General features: G+C 38.4%; 1 protein-coding gene across 5 annotated transcripts in view; it reads left to right on the forward strand.

The window, feature by feature from the left end:
- LOC147350467 (uncharacterized) overlaps nucleotides 1–13,965 on the forward strand; it is a 278,856-nt gene that overhangs the window by 220,202 nt on the left and 44,689 nt on the right. The window contains exon 1 of one of the 5 annotated variants that reach the window (XM_086362034.1): nucleotides 4,105–4,211. The exons of the other annotated variants lie outside the window; for them this stretch is intronic. Within the exon in view, the coding sequence (XP_086218160.1) occupies nucleotides 4,184–4,211 (28 nt within the window). The 5' untranslated portion in view covers nucleotides 4,105–4,183. Of the gene's footprint in view, nucleotides 1–4,104; nucleotides 4,212–13,965 lie in introns of those variants that run through there. 5 annotated transcript variants of the gene reach the window in all.

Below are 13,965 nucleotides of genomic sequence, written 5' to 3' on the forward strand. Positions count from 1 at the left end.
ATCCCACTTTATACGTGATTACATTTGCTTTAAGTGGCCTAAGCATTCCAATTAAAAGAGATTATTAGACTGGATTAATACACTTGTGTTCACACATACATGACCCAAATATATACTATTAACAAGAGATACCCTTCAAATATAAAGACACAGGTAGTTTGAAATCAAAAGAATGGGGCAAAAGATGTCATGCAAACACTATCTGAGAGATGTTTTGACTACATCCTTTTCAAAAAGGAAATTTTCTAATAGGAAGAGAGGGAGAGGAGAGACGAAAAATAGAGAAGATGGAAGAGAGAAAGGGTTTGGACATTTAGAGGAGAAAATAATGGAGACGGGAGAAGAAAGGAATAGGAGGTAGAAAAGAAAAGTGAAGGATGTAATAGATGGAGAAAGTTACTGCTATAAATTTCACAAGTAATTTCTCTTTGGGTTCAAGTTTCTAGAAGCCCCAGTTCCCAATTTCTGACAGTTCTTTCTAGCATGGACGACTCCCTAACCCATACCTTTCCATTATTTTATATTTTACATTTTCTCTTAATCAGCAAAAGGACCTCTGCTCAGTCAGGAAATGTAGTATTAAAATGTTTTCAGTGCATGAGTGCCACTAATTACTTCAATTACCTACATTTTCCTTAGGGGATGCTAAGGAGCTTCTCCTTAGGAATGCTAAGTACTCCATTCCAGACCCCATGGCCAACACCGTCTCTGCTGAGGGACTGATTTAACAGGGGACTGCTCCACTACAAACATTTTGAAATGAACTTCATGAGGTTTTATATTTGAAATGACCATGAGGCTTCCATCACTGGCAGCACAAACCTGCAAAAATATGTGACAAGATTGGGTGCAGTTCATCCAAGAACAAGGTAGTCTCAATTTAAGGCCTTAGATGAGATTTATAAACATTTCTACGGAAAAAGAGAAACCGTTTCAGATTGTCATTCCTGCATTGGCCTCAAAATAAAGAAGTATTTTGTAGGGTTTAAAACTATCCTTACAATGGAATTAGTGGCTTGAATTTTGTCTGTTGAATGTTTGGCAATAGTTAGTGGACTTAAATGCACACATTTTTTTTTATGATGACTGGACCATGAGGTGGCTAACTATTTCCCTCTCTCCCTGACAAATATGTTGGAGAAGGCAATGGCACCCCACTCCAGTACTCTTGCCTGGAAAATCCCATGGATGGAGGAGCTTGGTAAGCTGCAGTTCATGGGGTCGCCAAAAGTCAGACACGACTGAGCGACTTCACTTTCACTTTTCACTTCCATGCATTGGAGAAGGAAATGGCAACCCACTCCAGTGTTCTTGCCTGGAGAATCCCAGGGACGGGGGAGCCTGGTGGGCTGCTGTCTATGGGGTCGCACAGAGTCAGACACGACTGAAGTGACTTAGCAGCTTAGCAGACAAATATGTAAATATTGTCCAAGGTTGCGGGAGTTGGGAATAGCATATACATAGTGCACACGCTGTGTTTTTCCCCTTCATGGCCAACTTTGAAAATTAAGCAGGCCCTATGTCCCTAGCTCCTTCGAATCCTTCATACATCACCTGAGCTACACCACCACTCGCATAGGCCTGGCTATGCAGTTTCTTAGCTTTTGAGTGTCTGTGTGCCGCCGTCTCCTTCAATAATCATAGGTTCTCTCTCAGAATAATAGTAATTTATTTGATTTTTCAGAAAACAAACGCATAAATGCATAGGATTATTATAACATGCAATTACCAAAATGTTTATAACTCTGTAACACAGTAATAAATTTGCCCTTTTATTAAGAAACATTAAGAAACTAAAATGACATCTACCAATGAGTTTTCATAAAAGTTACCAGGTTTGAACACAGCACTGAGCGTAAATAATTCCTCTATACAGTTATGACATGATACAAAAAGTCTGTAATTTGTACTGTTGACAAAGTCACAGATACTTTTTCCCCATCCAAGTGAACCCTAGGTTAAGAATCCTAGGAGGGTAATGTGATTGAGGGGTCATGAAATTTGAAACCTACTGATTTTTAACAAAAACATAAGCAGCTTGTAGACTATTAGAGACCAAGGGAATTAAGTGTTTAGGGCATAAGAATTTCTTGTAAAAAGAAATAGGTAAAAAAACAATTGAAGTTCAATATTAAAGATTAGTATTAATGATTAGTGAGATCAGTAGAAATAGGTACATTTCAGGCCTCTATTGCTTTTTATTGTTCTTTACTTTGTTTTTCTTTCCTACTTAGATGAAAGGAGACATGCCTTTCCATACCAAAGTTGTGGTCTTAATAGAAGCCAAAATCTTAATATGGAACATGCTTTGGGATTTGTGGGCACACCGAGTATAACAATAAAAATGACACATATCCTAATGTTGGCTAGATCTATATTGAAAAAAAATATTTTTTTTTCCTTCTTGGCCCTGGAAGATGGTTTCAATATTTGAATTTCTGTGTAGACCAACATCAAGTTGGATACAACACGCATTGTATTATGAGGTCCTTTCTGTCTGTTGGGCATTAACTATCACCTCTCAGAAGGATGGACCTGTGGCCCCTGGGTTTGTATCTCATTTGATCCTTTTAAAGAAAAATCAAAGGGTGAAAACCGCAGAATAAAATTCAGAGTCTCGGCCAGACCTCCTCTGACATCAGATCCTCAGTTTTCTTCTCTCGTAAATTGTTAATAAGGCAATACCTTTTGCTTGTGAAACTGGCCTTTACCATACACCATTAGGCCTTCCCTGGTGGCTCAGATGGTAAAGAATCTGCCTGCAATGTGGGAGACCTGTTTTGATCACTGGGTTGGGAAGATCCCCTGGAGGAGGGCACGGCAACCCACTTCAGTATTCTTCCCTGGAGAATCCCCATGGACAGAGAAACCTGGTGAGCTACAGTCCATGGGGTCGTGACCTCATGGGTCAGACCCAACTGAGCGACTAAGCACAACACAGCACAGCACATACATGATTCAGATGTGAAGATTAACCAGTAGAAATGGTGAAGCTGTGGAGTAGATTGAGAACACCTGACCATTAAGAAAACTGTGCAAAGCAAGGATAATATCCCTTTAAGGAAAAAAAAAAAAAAAGAACTTTCAGAAGGAAGAAATTCAGAAGAGGATATAATTCAGTAACCAAACGAGTCTTGTCAAGTTTTAAAAAGTACAATTTAGAAAATGAATGGTTAGAAATTCAGTTGGGCATGTTCATCAACAAAATGTTATAATGTTTGAAACAGTATCCGCTGTAGGAGCCAGGCAGGGTCTATCATTACCGGTATAGAAGGGCATACTTTCTTAGCTATTTTAATTCTCTTAAAACAAAAATAATTTGTTTTCCACTTTTTCTTTTTTTTTCCCCATTGAAACTGAGAAGATAGTAGATGGAAGATGAGTAGATTCAATTAATTTTCTTCATCTAGGAGAAAGGTTATTAGATGTTATACAGTCATAGCCATAATAAAAATCATATGTAATATGGGGGATTTTATATGATTATTGGTAAACCTCATAGTCTTTCAAGAGAAAGCTGACTCTTGAAATGCAAAATCTGTACTGTTACAAGCCATTTGAGAAATTCTGCTGGAAGTATTTTTTTAATTGAGTAGAGTGACACATATCATTGATTCATATACAGGGAAGCCTTGCCAAGTCAACCACAGTTTACCACACCACACAAGTTTTCAGGAGCCTCTTCCTTCTGCCAATGCAGTGCATCCCCAAGGAGACCCTTGTGTAGACCACAGCGGCTCCCTCAGTTCACAGATCCCAGGCTTCCCACAGGCAGACAGCATGCTGAGGGCAGTGGGCATGATTCTTTGCAAGGCAGCACCCGTCGATGACATTGTGCATACTGACATGACAGCTCACTCCAGTCCACACACCTGGAAAGGCAGGAGGAGGAAGGGCCATCACTAGGATGTGGCTTCTCCAACACCACCCCAGCTCTCTCCACCTAAAGCACTCATTCAAGCCAGTCCCTGGCAACTGTGCTCCAACATTCATTGCCAGTCTCCCAGGGGGCATTCACCTAATTGCCTCATTTTCCATAGAGCATCTGAAACTTTCTCTATAGTAAGAAAAGGGGAAAGTTTCTGCCAGTCCCAACTCAACCTTCCTTCCATGCAGATCTGGAAGTCCTCCCGCAGAAGCTGTTTCCAGCTGGCTTTGCTTTGGTTTCAATCTCTGCAGAGGCATGCCGGCTCCGTACCATTCACACCTGGGTGAGGCCCCTTGACCAGTCGACAGGGTAACCTAGGAGGGAAGTTCAGTGTCGTAATCCGCAGCTTCTGTGTGTGTGTGTGTGCGTGTGTGTGTGATTTGTGAGCAGTAATCCGCAGCTTCTGTGTGTGTGTGTGTGTGTGATTTGTGAGCAGTAATCCGCAGCTTCTGTGTGTGTGTGTGTGTGTGTGTGTGATTTGTGAGCAGAGAGGACGGGCCAAGCTTGTGAGTACAAAGCCTTTCATGAGTCACCCGTCTGTATTGTGCTGCTTGGGCCTTGCCTTGCTAAGCACCACTTAGAGCTTTTGTTGGGGAGCCCAGTTGCCTTCCACTGAATCACATGCTGAGCTTAAGGATCATTTATTCAAGCAGCATGGCCTCTCTTCACTGAGGAAAGTGAACCTCTTAAATTTCAGTAACTCTCCCACCAGCAAAAAGCAAGCCCTTTCACAGGACCAGCGTCCTGAGAGCGGAGAGCCTCACTGCCCTGTGGGCTGTGCTAAAACAGAGGAAGGGATGAACAGGATCCAAGCGGCGTTGTTTCTGGCCTCGCCACAGGCCCTTGGGGTAATGTGATAATCCCCGCAGGCTAGCCTGGGGAGGAGGCCTCTGCATACCTCACTCAGGGATCAACTTCTGACCTCCTGGCTCCCACTCCCCCCAAGCCCCCACCCAAATGATTTTGTTAAAAAACGCTAGCTGCTCTGCCATGAATTATTCTTTAGTTAAGGGGTTTGGCTCCTGTGTGAGTTACTGTGGTTTGAAAAGAGAAAGGAAAAATAAATCAGAGCATCTGGGTTTAGCCAAGATCCCAATCATGGAGAAGTGGAAAGAAGCTGGACATGGCAAATAGAGGAGCAGCGAGAAGAGGTTTATGGATGTGCTCTTTCACACCACCCAGATCATTACTTGTTGATAGTAAAATTGTTTAGAAGTGTTTTTTTGTGTGTCTGAATTTCTCTGGGAGCTGGATAAGAAGAAGATGCATTCTGATGGTAGTCAGCATTGTCTTTTTTGGGTTTTCAAACACCTTTAGGGGATTCTTAGGAGCTCTGGAACTGCTTCTCTGACAATCCAGAAATAGGTCACGGAGCCGAGTTGCCCAGACATGGGTTTAACCTGCATCGCTGCTTGGTTTTGCAGTGAAAATGAATGGTTTTTGTTTGTGATTTAGCTGGCATTTCCCTGTGCTCTCACTGGCTGATTAGCAGGAAAACAAAGTATTAACTGACTGCCTAAAGCAGTTTAAAGTTTTACTTTTGTCCCAGTTACTTACTCTTTTAAGGTAGGACAAAGACTTTTTTTTTTTTTTTTATTTTATGTTTTAACTTTACAATATTGTATTGGTTTTGCCATATATCAACATGAATCAAAGACTTTTAAACAAAAATGCTCAGTCTCTGGAAAGTCTCTTCTTCCCCAGGTTTCTCTCCTTTCAGTGGTGTCTGGCTCTGTGGATCATTGGGAGGAAATGGCCCTGGCCTCTGGCTCACCGAGCAGTGACCTGCTCCTGGGCACCGGCCCGTGGCTCCTGGGTACCCTTTCCTTAGGGGCTTCATATCTGTAGATGGAAAGTGCGTGGCTTCTTGGAGTTTGGAATGCCCCCACAGAGCCAGGGCCACCCTCTGCTTGCTGATTTGGCCTCCCCATAGCTCTCATGGGCGGTGGAGCATCACCCTCCTGCCTCACCCTGCCTCGGCCTTTACAAGATCACCCAGCCTTGTCCCATAAAGTCCCTGGCAGTCCATTCTCCTAGCTCAGTGTAGGGGCCACCTGAGGGTTCACATCAGCTCAGAAGCAAAGCCCAGGGCTTCTCTGTTACCTTGATGCCCTGTCCTGGTGGGGTCTAGCTCAGGAGGTGTCTGGCAGCCAGAGAGGAGCGGCTTGATTTCTGCGTTACCTCGAGTGCCTCCCACCCTTGGGAACAAAGCCTAGAGGGGCAGTCAGGAAACACATGTTCTATTACTACTTTCTCCTACCTAGATTTCCCCTTGTCTTCCTCAGGAAGGAGATGAAAGAACAGGATTTTCCTTTATCCCTTTCTTCCACTTGACTCTAGTTAAGCCTTAAACAAGAGTACTTGGAACATCAACTCATATTTACAGAAAGTCATTAGCTGGTCTTTTCAGGATTGCTCTCAATATATGAAAGGAGAGAAAGTAATTTAGTTAAACTTCTCTTTCCACAAAACCTGATTTTTAAGCCTAAAAATCTCTCTAAGAAGTAAAATTTCACCTGCTCCTGCAATAGGGAGCTTGACCTCCAGGATAAAAAATTGCAATGACATATTCATTAAAGGAAAATGTAAAGATCATAAGTTTAATATTTGCTGATGCATTTTCAGTACTTAAATCTCGTGTGGCCAGGACTGCTGCCCTGTCTACCTCGAGGGGGATGAGATTGGTGCTCACTGGAACATCCAGCATAGAGCTGTTGAAAGGGGAGGATTCCCGGAGGTAGAAAATCTTTCTGGAATGAGAGGTCAATTGAAATCTTAACCATGGTCTTCTAACATTGTTTGCTCCTGTAATAGCAGAGCAACCAGAAAACGGAGAGTTTATTTAAGTTAAATGGCAGAAAGCTACAGGTGAAATATATTTTGACTATCCTGTTGTTTGACCTTCTTCACAAAGAATGTTTTTACATGACACCAGTAACCATAAAGGTTCCATATTTCATCTTTGAGGATAAGCTTCTGATGTACTGTGTTACTGTCCTCTGCTTAAGTGAATAGTCTTTCTGTACTCCAGGTTTCCTTTGGTAGTTTTCCATGAAATTTTAAAATAAAGATAACAATAAATGCTATGCTTAATTGTAAACTTTGAAAAGATGACATGTTCAAGTTCCATTTATGAGATGAACTATCTTTTCCCACTTATTGAAATATCACCTTAGTTATATATTAAATGTGGTTTATATTAGGATTTATTCCTCTTTACTTTTTTTTATTTTTTATTTGTCAATTCCAAGACCATAGTCTTTTGTTAGCTATACCTTTCTATAATGTGTTTGTGTCTGATAAAACAAGTTCCCCCTTCAAAAGTTACAATGACCAGGGAGAAATGTAGGGAAGAATACCTATCAGGCTGTCCACTTTAGTTCATGAGAAGCAAGATGAGGAAGTACTGGAGAGGCAGTAAAGATGGAAAGAGTGGAGAGAAGGAATGGGGGAAAAAAAAGATTCGGGATAAGTACTACCCATGGCAAAAAATTACAGGTAAGATAAAATTCCACCCAGATCCTTTGCTTCCTCCTACTCCATAGAGGATGATGGTATGAATATTAGCAGTGCAATACATACCACCATCATGATCATGTCCAAAAGAACATCACTGCAGACCCGCAGTAGTGGATAAGGCCCTTGAGAAAGTGGCTGAGATCTCTGGCCTAATATCTATGGAGTGAGTTTGAGCACTGAATTCAGAGATGAACGTAACTGGCACAAAATGACCCTCTGAAAGGAGGATCTTATTTTCTCCAAAATGATGGACCATGCTAAATTGTTAACAGTGGTGTTGTACACCATTTTGGAAGGTCAAATATCCTGATCAACCTAACTCACTGTTGCACGTTTGTATTGCTCTCTAAGGGCACAAAGAGAAAACTGTTTCTGGAAAAAACAGAAAAAAACTTTCCTTGAGTGAAAGGATCCTTTCTGCCTCAGGAATCTTTATTTACACCAGCTTTCCCAAAGGTCTCTCCATCTGCTCCTTCTTTCCCACAGAATCAGTTAACATTCTTTGTTGAGAGTACAGATTTACATAATTGGCTCTTCCTGATTGGAATGGATGTATTGTAAACCACTTTGGGAAGCATGTGGTAGAAGACCCACACTGTAGACTTCTAGAAGCTTCATTATTATTTTTTCTTTCTTGTCCCCTCTCTCTTTTATTTCTGATCTTTCTTAGTCTTTATGATTTTTTTTCCTTGTTTAGTTAACTTGAAACCATTTTCTAGAAACCATTATAGACCTTTATCCTGTATAATTAGAAGCCTTTGTTTACTGTATAGATCCTTTGATAAAAGAATTGCATGGGAAAATTTAATGAAGTCATTTTAGTGAAATACTTAGCAGTCATTTTGTATGCAAAGCTTAACTTGGGAAGTTGGGAGATGTTTGCAGAAATAAGATGATGTACAAAAATCCAAATGCCCACTTTTTTTTTCTTTTTTGCATCATCTATTAATATAGAATATCTACATTGCTTCTACTAGGGTATTTTATGTATAGCTTTCCTTGAACAAAAGTTGAGAACATAGACTGTATTAATTTATAATGACTTTTTGAATGTTTAAATTAAAAATCATCAGATTTGCATGAACTAGACCTCTGGATTGTTAACACACACAAAAAAATGTTGAGAATGATGTAAGGGATGAAAATTTGAAATTGTATACATTTAGCTTTAGAGTAGAGCTGCCACCACCTTCTGAAAATACCAAAGATTTATTTTGCCTTCTTGTTCAGCTCACTTCTGAGTTTTCTCACAAAAACTTCTTAATTGGCTATCAGAGAGTAATATCTATGTCTCCTCCTAAGATCTCCTAAGTATTTTACCAGAAGGTTCAGGAGAAACAAGAGAGGCATATACTCAACAATATAATTGTTTTATAGACACAAGATTTGATTCCACATGTGTTGTTGTGATACTAAGGGAAAAGATTCTCATCACTTTTCTTTCATGTTTTTCTAAAACTGATCTCAATTCAAGATGAAAAGACAGTTCTAAAATTTAAGATTATTTTACTATCAGAGAGAGACAAAAAAAACTGCATTTTAATCAAAATTGTAGGCTGTGTTTTCTTTTTAAATTAAGCTTAAAAACCCATTCCCAAGTTTTAGCACAGAAGCCCACAAAGGATAGGGGCAATATTTATTTAGCAAGGGTGGTTAATAATTGTCTTAATCTGACCTTGTTATTATTTTAATGCAAAGTGAATATTGTTATAAATTGAAGGAAAATGCATTTCTGAACACCTTAAAAATTAAAAAAGCAAAAGCAACCTTTTGAATTTAATTAAAAAATCTTTGAAATGAGTAAGACATAGTGAGAAAACTACATGAGAGAAACATATTTGTGAATTTATTATCTATAATATTTTCTTGAAATATTTCCCATTTTTCTCTCCTATCTTTCAATTTGATAACTGGGCAAGGTTCATTGTTTTCTAGATGCTTTTTAGATTGAAAATTCCAAAGGCCCAAGATTTAAGGGAAACAGGTGGTGTGGATTTGAAGATGGTGGTGGTGATTTTCTTGGAAAATAGAAAATACTTCCTTGGTCCGAGGAGGAGAGAGACCCTGTATTCAGGACAGAAGAGCCCTGGACTCTGATTCCTGGATGGCCCCATGAAAAGAGACTCAGGAGACACCAGAGGGGAGCTTTATATCCATTATGGGTACATTCTAGTAAGATCATAGATTGCCACTCCACACACAAGCACCAAAATGGTTCTCATGTCTTTCCCCGAGTAGAGATTCTTCAGAAGTAGTGGAGAACACTCAGTCTTAAAAAAGCCAAACAGATGGCAAAGAGGCTGTCTAAATGACTGTTGGGATCAATCTGCCCGCACCCAAAGATAATGAATAGTTTAGTACATACCAGTTTAGACAAAAATCTTCAAGAATAGGAAGAACTTTGGTCACTCCACTGTGCAGTCATACTTGGCCAATCCTCTAGAGTATGTACGCCTGCATACTCGGTTGCATCTGACTCCTTGTGACCCCTTGAACTGTAGCCCACCAGGCTTCTCTGTCCATGGGATTTCCCAGGCAAGAATAGTGGAGTGGGTTGCCATTTCCTTCTCCAGGGGATCTTCCCGACCCAGGGACTGAACCCATGTCTACCTAAGTCTCCTGCATTGTGTGCAGATTCTTTGTTGCTGAGCCACCAGGAGAGCCTCTAGAACATACTGCTAAAGATGAGAGAGGGAAAACTGCACAGCATACTGTTGGAAATTACCTTCTGTCATCTGACATAATGGGAACAAAATAGAAATTCATTTGAGTTATAGACAATAAAGCTATAATTTCCCACTTATCTCAGTGTGTGGATTGAGACTTATACCCTGTAATGGAGGGCAGGGGAAATGAGGATGAGTATCACAATATCAGGGACTTCTATCACTTTATTAGATTCAGCTGAAGCCATAGAAGGCGGGTTACTCTTTTTCTAGAAAGAACATAGTTTCCTTTAATGACTGTTTAAAGCACCATCAGTATCAGTAGATTGGCAAGAGTTAAAAAGAGCTCCTAAAGGCGGTCCATCTCCAGGTTCTGCTGTGAGATCCCCTGCTGCAGGAAGCCAGTCTTCAGTGAGTGTCAGCCTTTTTTCTTTTCTTCTAACTTTCTTTGTTCTGTTTGTTATGTATTAAGTCTGTCTTCTGTTTTATTGCTTATAAACTAGTAATGCTTTAATAAATGTCTTTGCTATGATAAAGACTGTACAAGATTTCTACTTTAAACTTTCTACTTTAGTTACTTGCTTCTCTAATTTTTAATTTCTTTTTATCCTTTGTTTTATTTCCATGTAATTTTTCTTTTTCCTCTTTTAAATTTATTTTAACACTACTTGCTTTTATTACCTTCTGTTGTAATCCTTTGCTCCTTTCTAGTTTTGTGTTTTGAATATATTGTGTTTTTATCCTTTATCTTATGTATTATTTTTTCTACTTTATATTATTTTTCTTTCTAAGATGTTTTATCCTGCTAGTTATTTGTAACTTTTCTTAGTCTGAAGATTTAATCCTCTTCATCCTCTATCTTAATTATTTTACTTTATTTTTACTTCCTTTACCTCAAAGGAAATAGGATTTAGTTTCTAAATTACAAACAAAAAGCAGGGTTCTAATCATGCCGGTAAGATCTGGCCTCTGAAAAGGCCAGAGCAGCAATATTAACTCTCGAAACTGAAACAGATCTATGAGAAACTGATAAAAAGATAACATAAATTAGGCAAAACAATGATAGTAGGACCAGAAAGAGAAGGTTTATATAAAAATGAAGGGGAACAATGTCAAAAGATTGTAAGAAAGTAAGAGGCTATGTCTTTTAACAATTCATTAAGAGTTCTAGATAAGATGCTAGAAAAACTATTATGATCCATCCATTCTTCCTGTAAGTTAAGGAAAATAATTTTGATTCATTGTAATTACAGCATGTCCCTGTTTCAATTCAGTTCAGTTGCTCGGTCATGTCCGACTCTTTGCAACCCCATGGATTGCAACATTCCAGGCTTCCCTGTCCATCACTAACTCCCAGAGCTTACTCAAACTCATGTCCATTGAGTTGGTGATGCCATCCAACCATCTCATCCACTGTCATCCCCTTCTCTTCCTGCCTTTAATCTTCCCCAGCATAAGGATCTTTTCCATTGAGTCAGTTCTTTGCATCAGATGTCCAAAACATTGGAGCTTCAGCTTCAGCATCAGTCCTTCCAATGAATGTTCAGGACTGATTTCCTTTAGGATTGACTGCAGTCCAAGGGACTCTGAAGAGTCTTCTCCAATACCACAGTTCAAAAGCATCAATTCTTCAGCACTCAGCTTTCTTTATAGTCCAACTCTCACATCCATATGTGACTACTGGAAAAACCATAGCTTTGCCTAGATGGACCTTTGTTGGCAAAGTAATGTCTCTGCTTTTTAATATGCTGTCTAGGTTTGTCATAGCTTTTAAAAGCTCCCTCATGGCTCAGTGGTAAAGAATCTGCCTGCCAATGCAGGAGACGTGGGTTGGATATCTGGATCAGTAAGATCCCCTGGAGAAGGAAAGGGCAACCCACTCCAGTATTCTTGCCTGGGAAATTCCATGGGCAAGAAATATACTGGGTTATGGTCCATGGGGTCATAAAAGGGTTGAACATGACTTAGTGACTAAACAACAATAACAACAAAAGTAATTATAAAAAAGAGGTAATACAGAGCATAATAATGTCCCTACAGAAAATCTAAAGCCAGAAAGACATGCCTACAGAGCAAATTAAAAATATAACCTCATAACCTAACATTTCAAAATAAGTTAGAACTTAATAATAATAGAAGTCAGGAAAGAATTAGTAATCAAAGAAAAAGAAAAATTTCAGAATCGAAGACTAAACTTGAACATACATGAGAATAAGTGAGTAAAACCAATAATACCTGAAGATAAATGGTAAGCAAAAAGAAAAAAAATTCAGGAAGAGAAAATAATTTAAGAAAAAGTGAAAGATGAAGATAAACAAAAAGGTCCAACATGTGTATAATTAGGAATCTCTGAACAAGAAAACCCAAACAATGGAAAACTAGTAAAAAGCATAGCTCAAGAAAATGTTTTTGAAATTAAAAAGACAAAACAGCACGCTGAAAGAGCGAACCATGTATCTGTTGGAATCTGGCATAGAATTGTGTCATTTAAAATATGCATAGAGCAGCAAATCACATCATAGTACAATTACCAGACTGTAAAGAAAGAGAAATTGAAAACTAAGAAAAAAGACCAAGAATGACCTTTTCTTTATCAAGAAAAGAAAATCTGATGTCATCAAACTGCTTGATGGTAATACTTTCTTGCCAGAAGGTAATGGAAGAACATGTTAAAATACTGAATAAGGGAAATATGACCAATAATTTTCTCTCCAGTCAAAGTGACTTTCTGATATAAAAGTTGCATGCAAACTGCTATGAATATGCAATAATTCATGGAATATATTTTTTCCTGAGGAATGTACTAGAGAATGAGCTTCAGGCAACAATGAAGAATGAAATAAAATTGGCAAACATGCTGGTGATGAATACTAAAGATATATTTACATATAGAACTAATACCAAATGGTAGTTATGTACCAGGAAGTATGGTGTTCAGTGACTACATGGTCTGAAAATTATGATATACTGTTATTATTAAAATACAAGAAAAATAAATCACATAAAAGTATAAAAAGCTTACTAAGTAATTTATGGTTACTATTAGGAGTTAATTAATATTATTTCAAGCCAGATGCTGAGATAGAGGCAAGAAAAAGAAGTTATTATCTTGTAATATCCCTATGTGTACATGTGTGCTAAGTCACTTCAATCACATCTGACTCTTTGCCACCCTATGGACTGTAAAACCACCAGGCCCCTCTGTCCATGGGATTTTCCAGGCAAGAATACTAGAGTGAATTGCCATGCCCTCCTCCAGGGGATCTTCTCCCACTGTGTCTCTTGCACAGGGAGGCCAAATAGGAAATAAGCAAAAAAGGGAGGTTGCTAGGTGTCCTATATAACATAAATGACAGAGTTGAAATGAAAATATTGATCATATCACAAAATAAAAAGTTAATAGAATTATAAATTCTTTTTCTGATTGGCAAACAAAGTAACATCCAATGCTTTGTTATATATTATACATATCCAAAGGAAAGAAATTGAGAATGGTTGAAAATAAAATAATTCTCAAAAATATATCAAGCACATACAAATAAAGCACTGGTTAAATTATTGATGTCTTACAAGGTAGAATTTAAACCAGAAAATAATAAAAGAGAGATATTTATATATTTAAAGGCTAAAATTTGCAGTGAAAATATACAAATTATTTATATAGTCACAGATGTATCTTTCATTCTCTGGGAGTTCAGAAAATAGTTGGAAGTTTAATAATATTTGAAAATTTTAATATACTTCAAAAATGCAAAATGGATGAATTAGACTAAAAATTAATGATGATATAGAATAAAGCCAGCAAATGTTTTTTGGAAAAGGCCAGATAATATATACTTTAGATTTTCTGAT

This window comes from Bos grunniens, chromosome 20, assembly GCF_055505025.1.
Source record: "Bos grunniens cultivar Pamir isolate PY7600 chromosome 20, Bosgru_T2T1.0, whole genome shotgun sequence".
Taxonomy (NCBI): domain Eukaryota; kingdom Metazoa; phylum Chordata; class Mammalia; order Artiodactyla; family Bovidae; genus Bos; species Bos grunniens.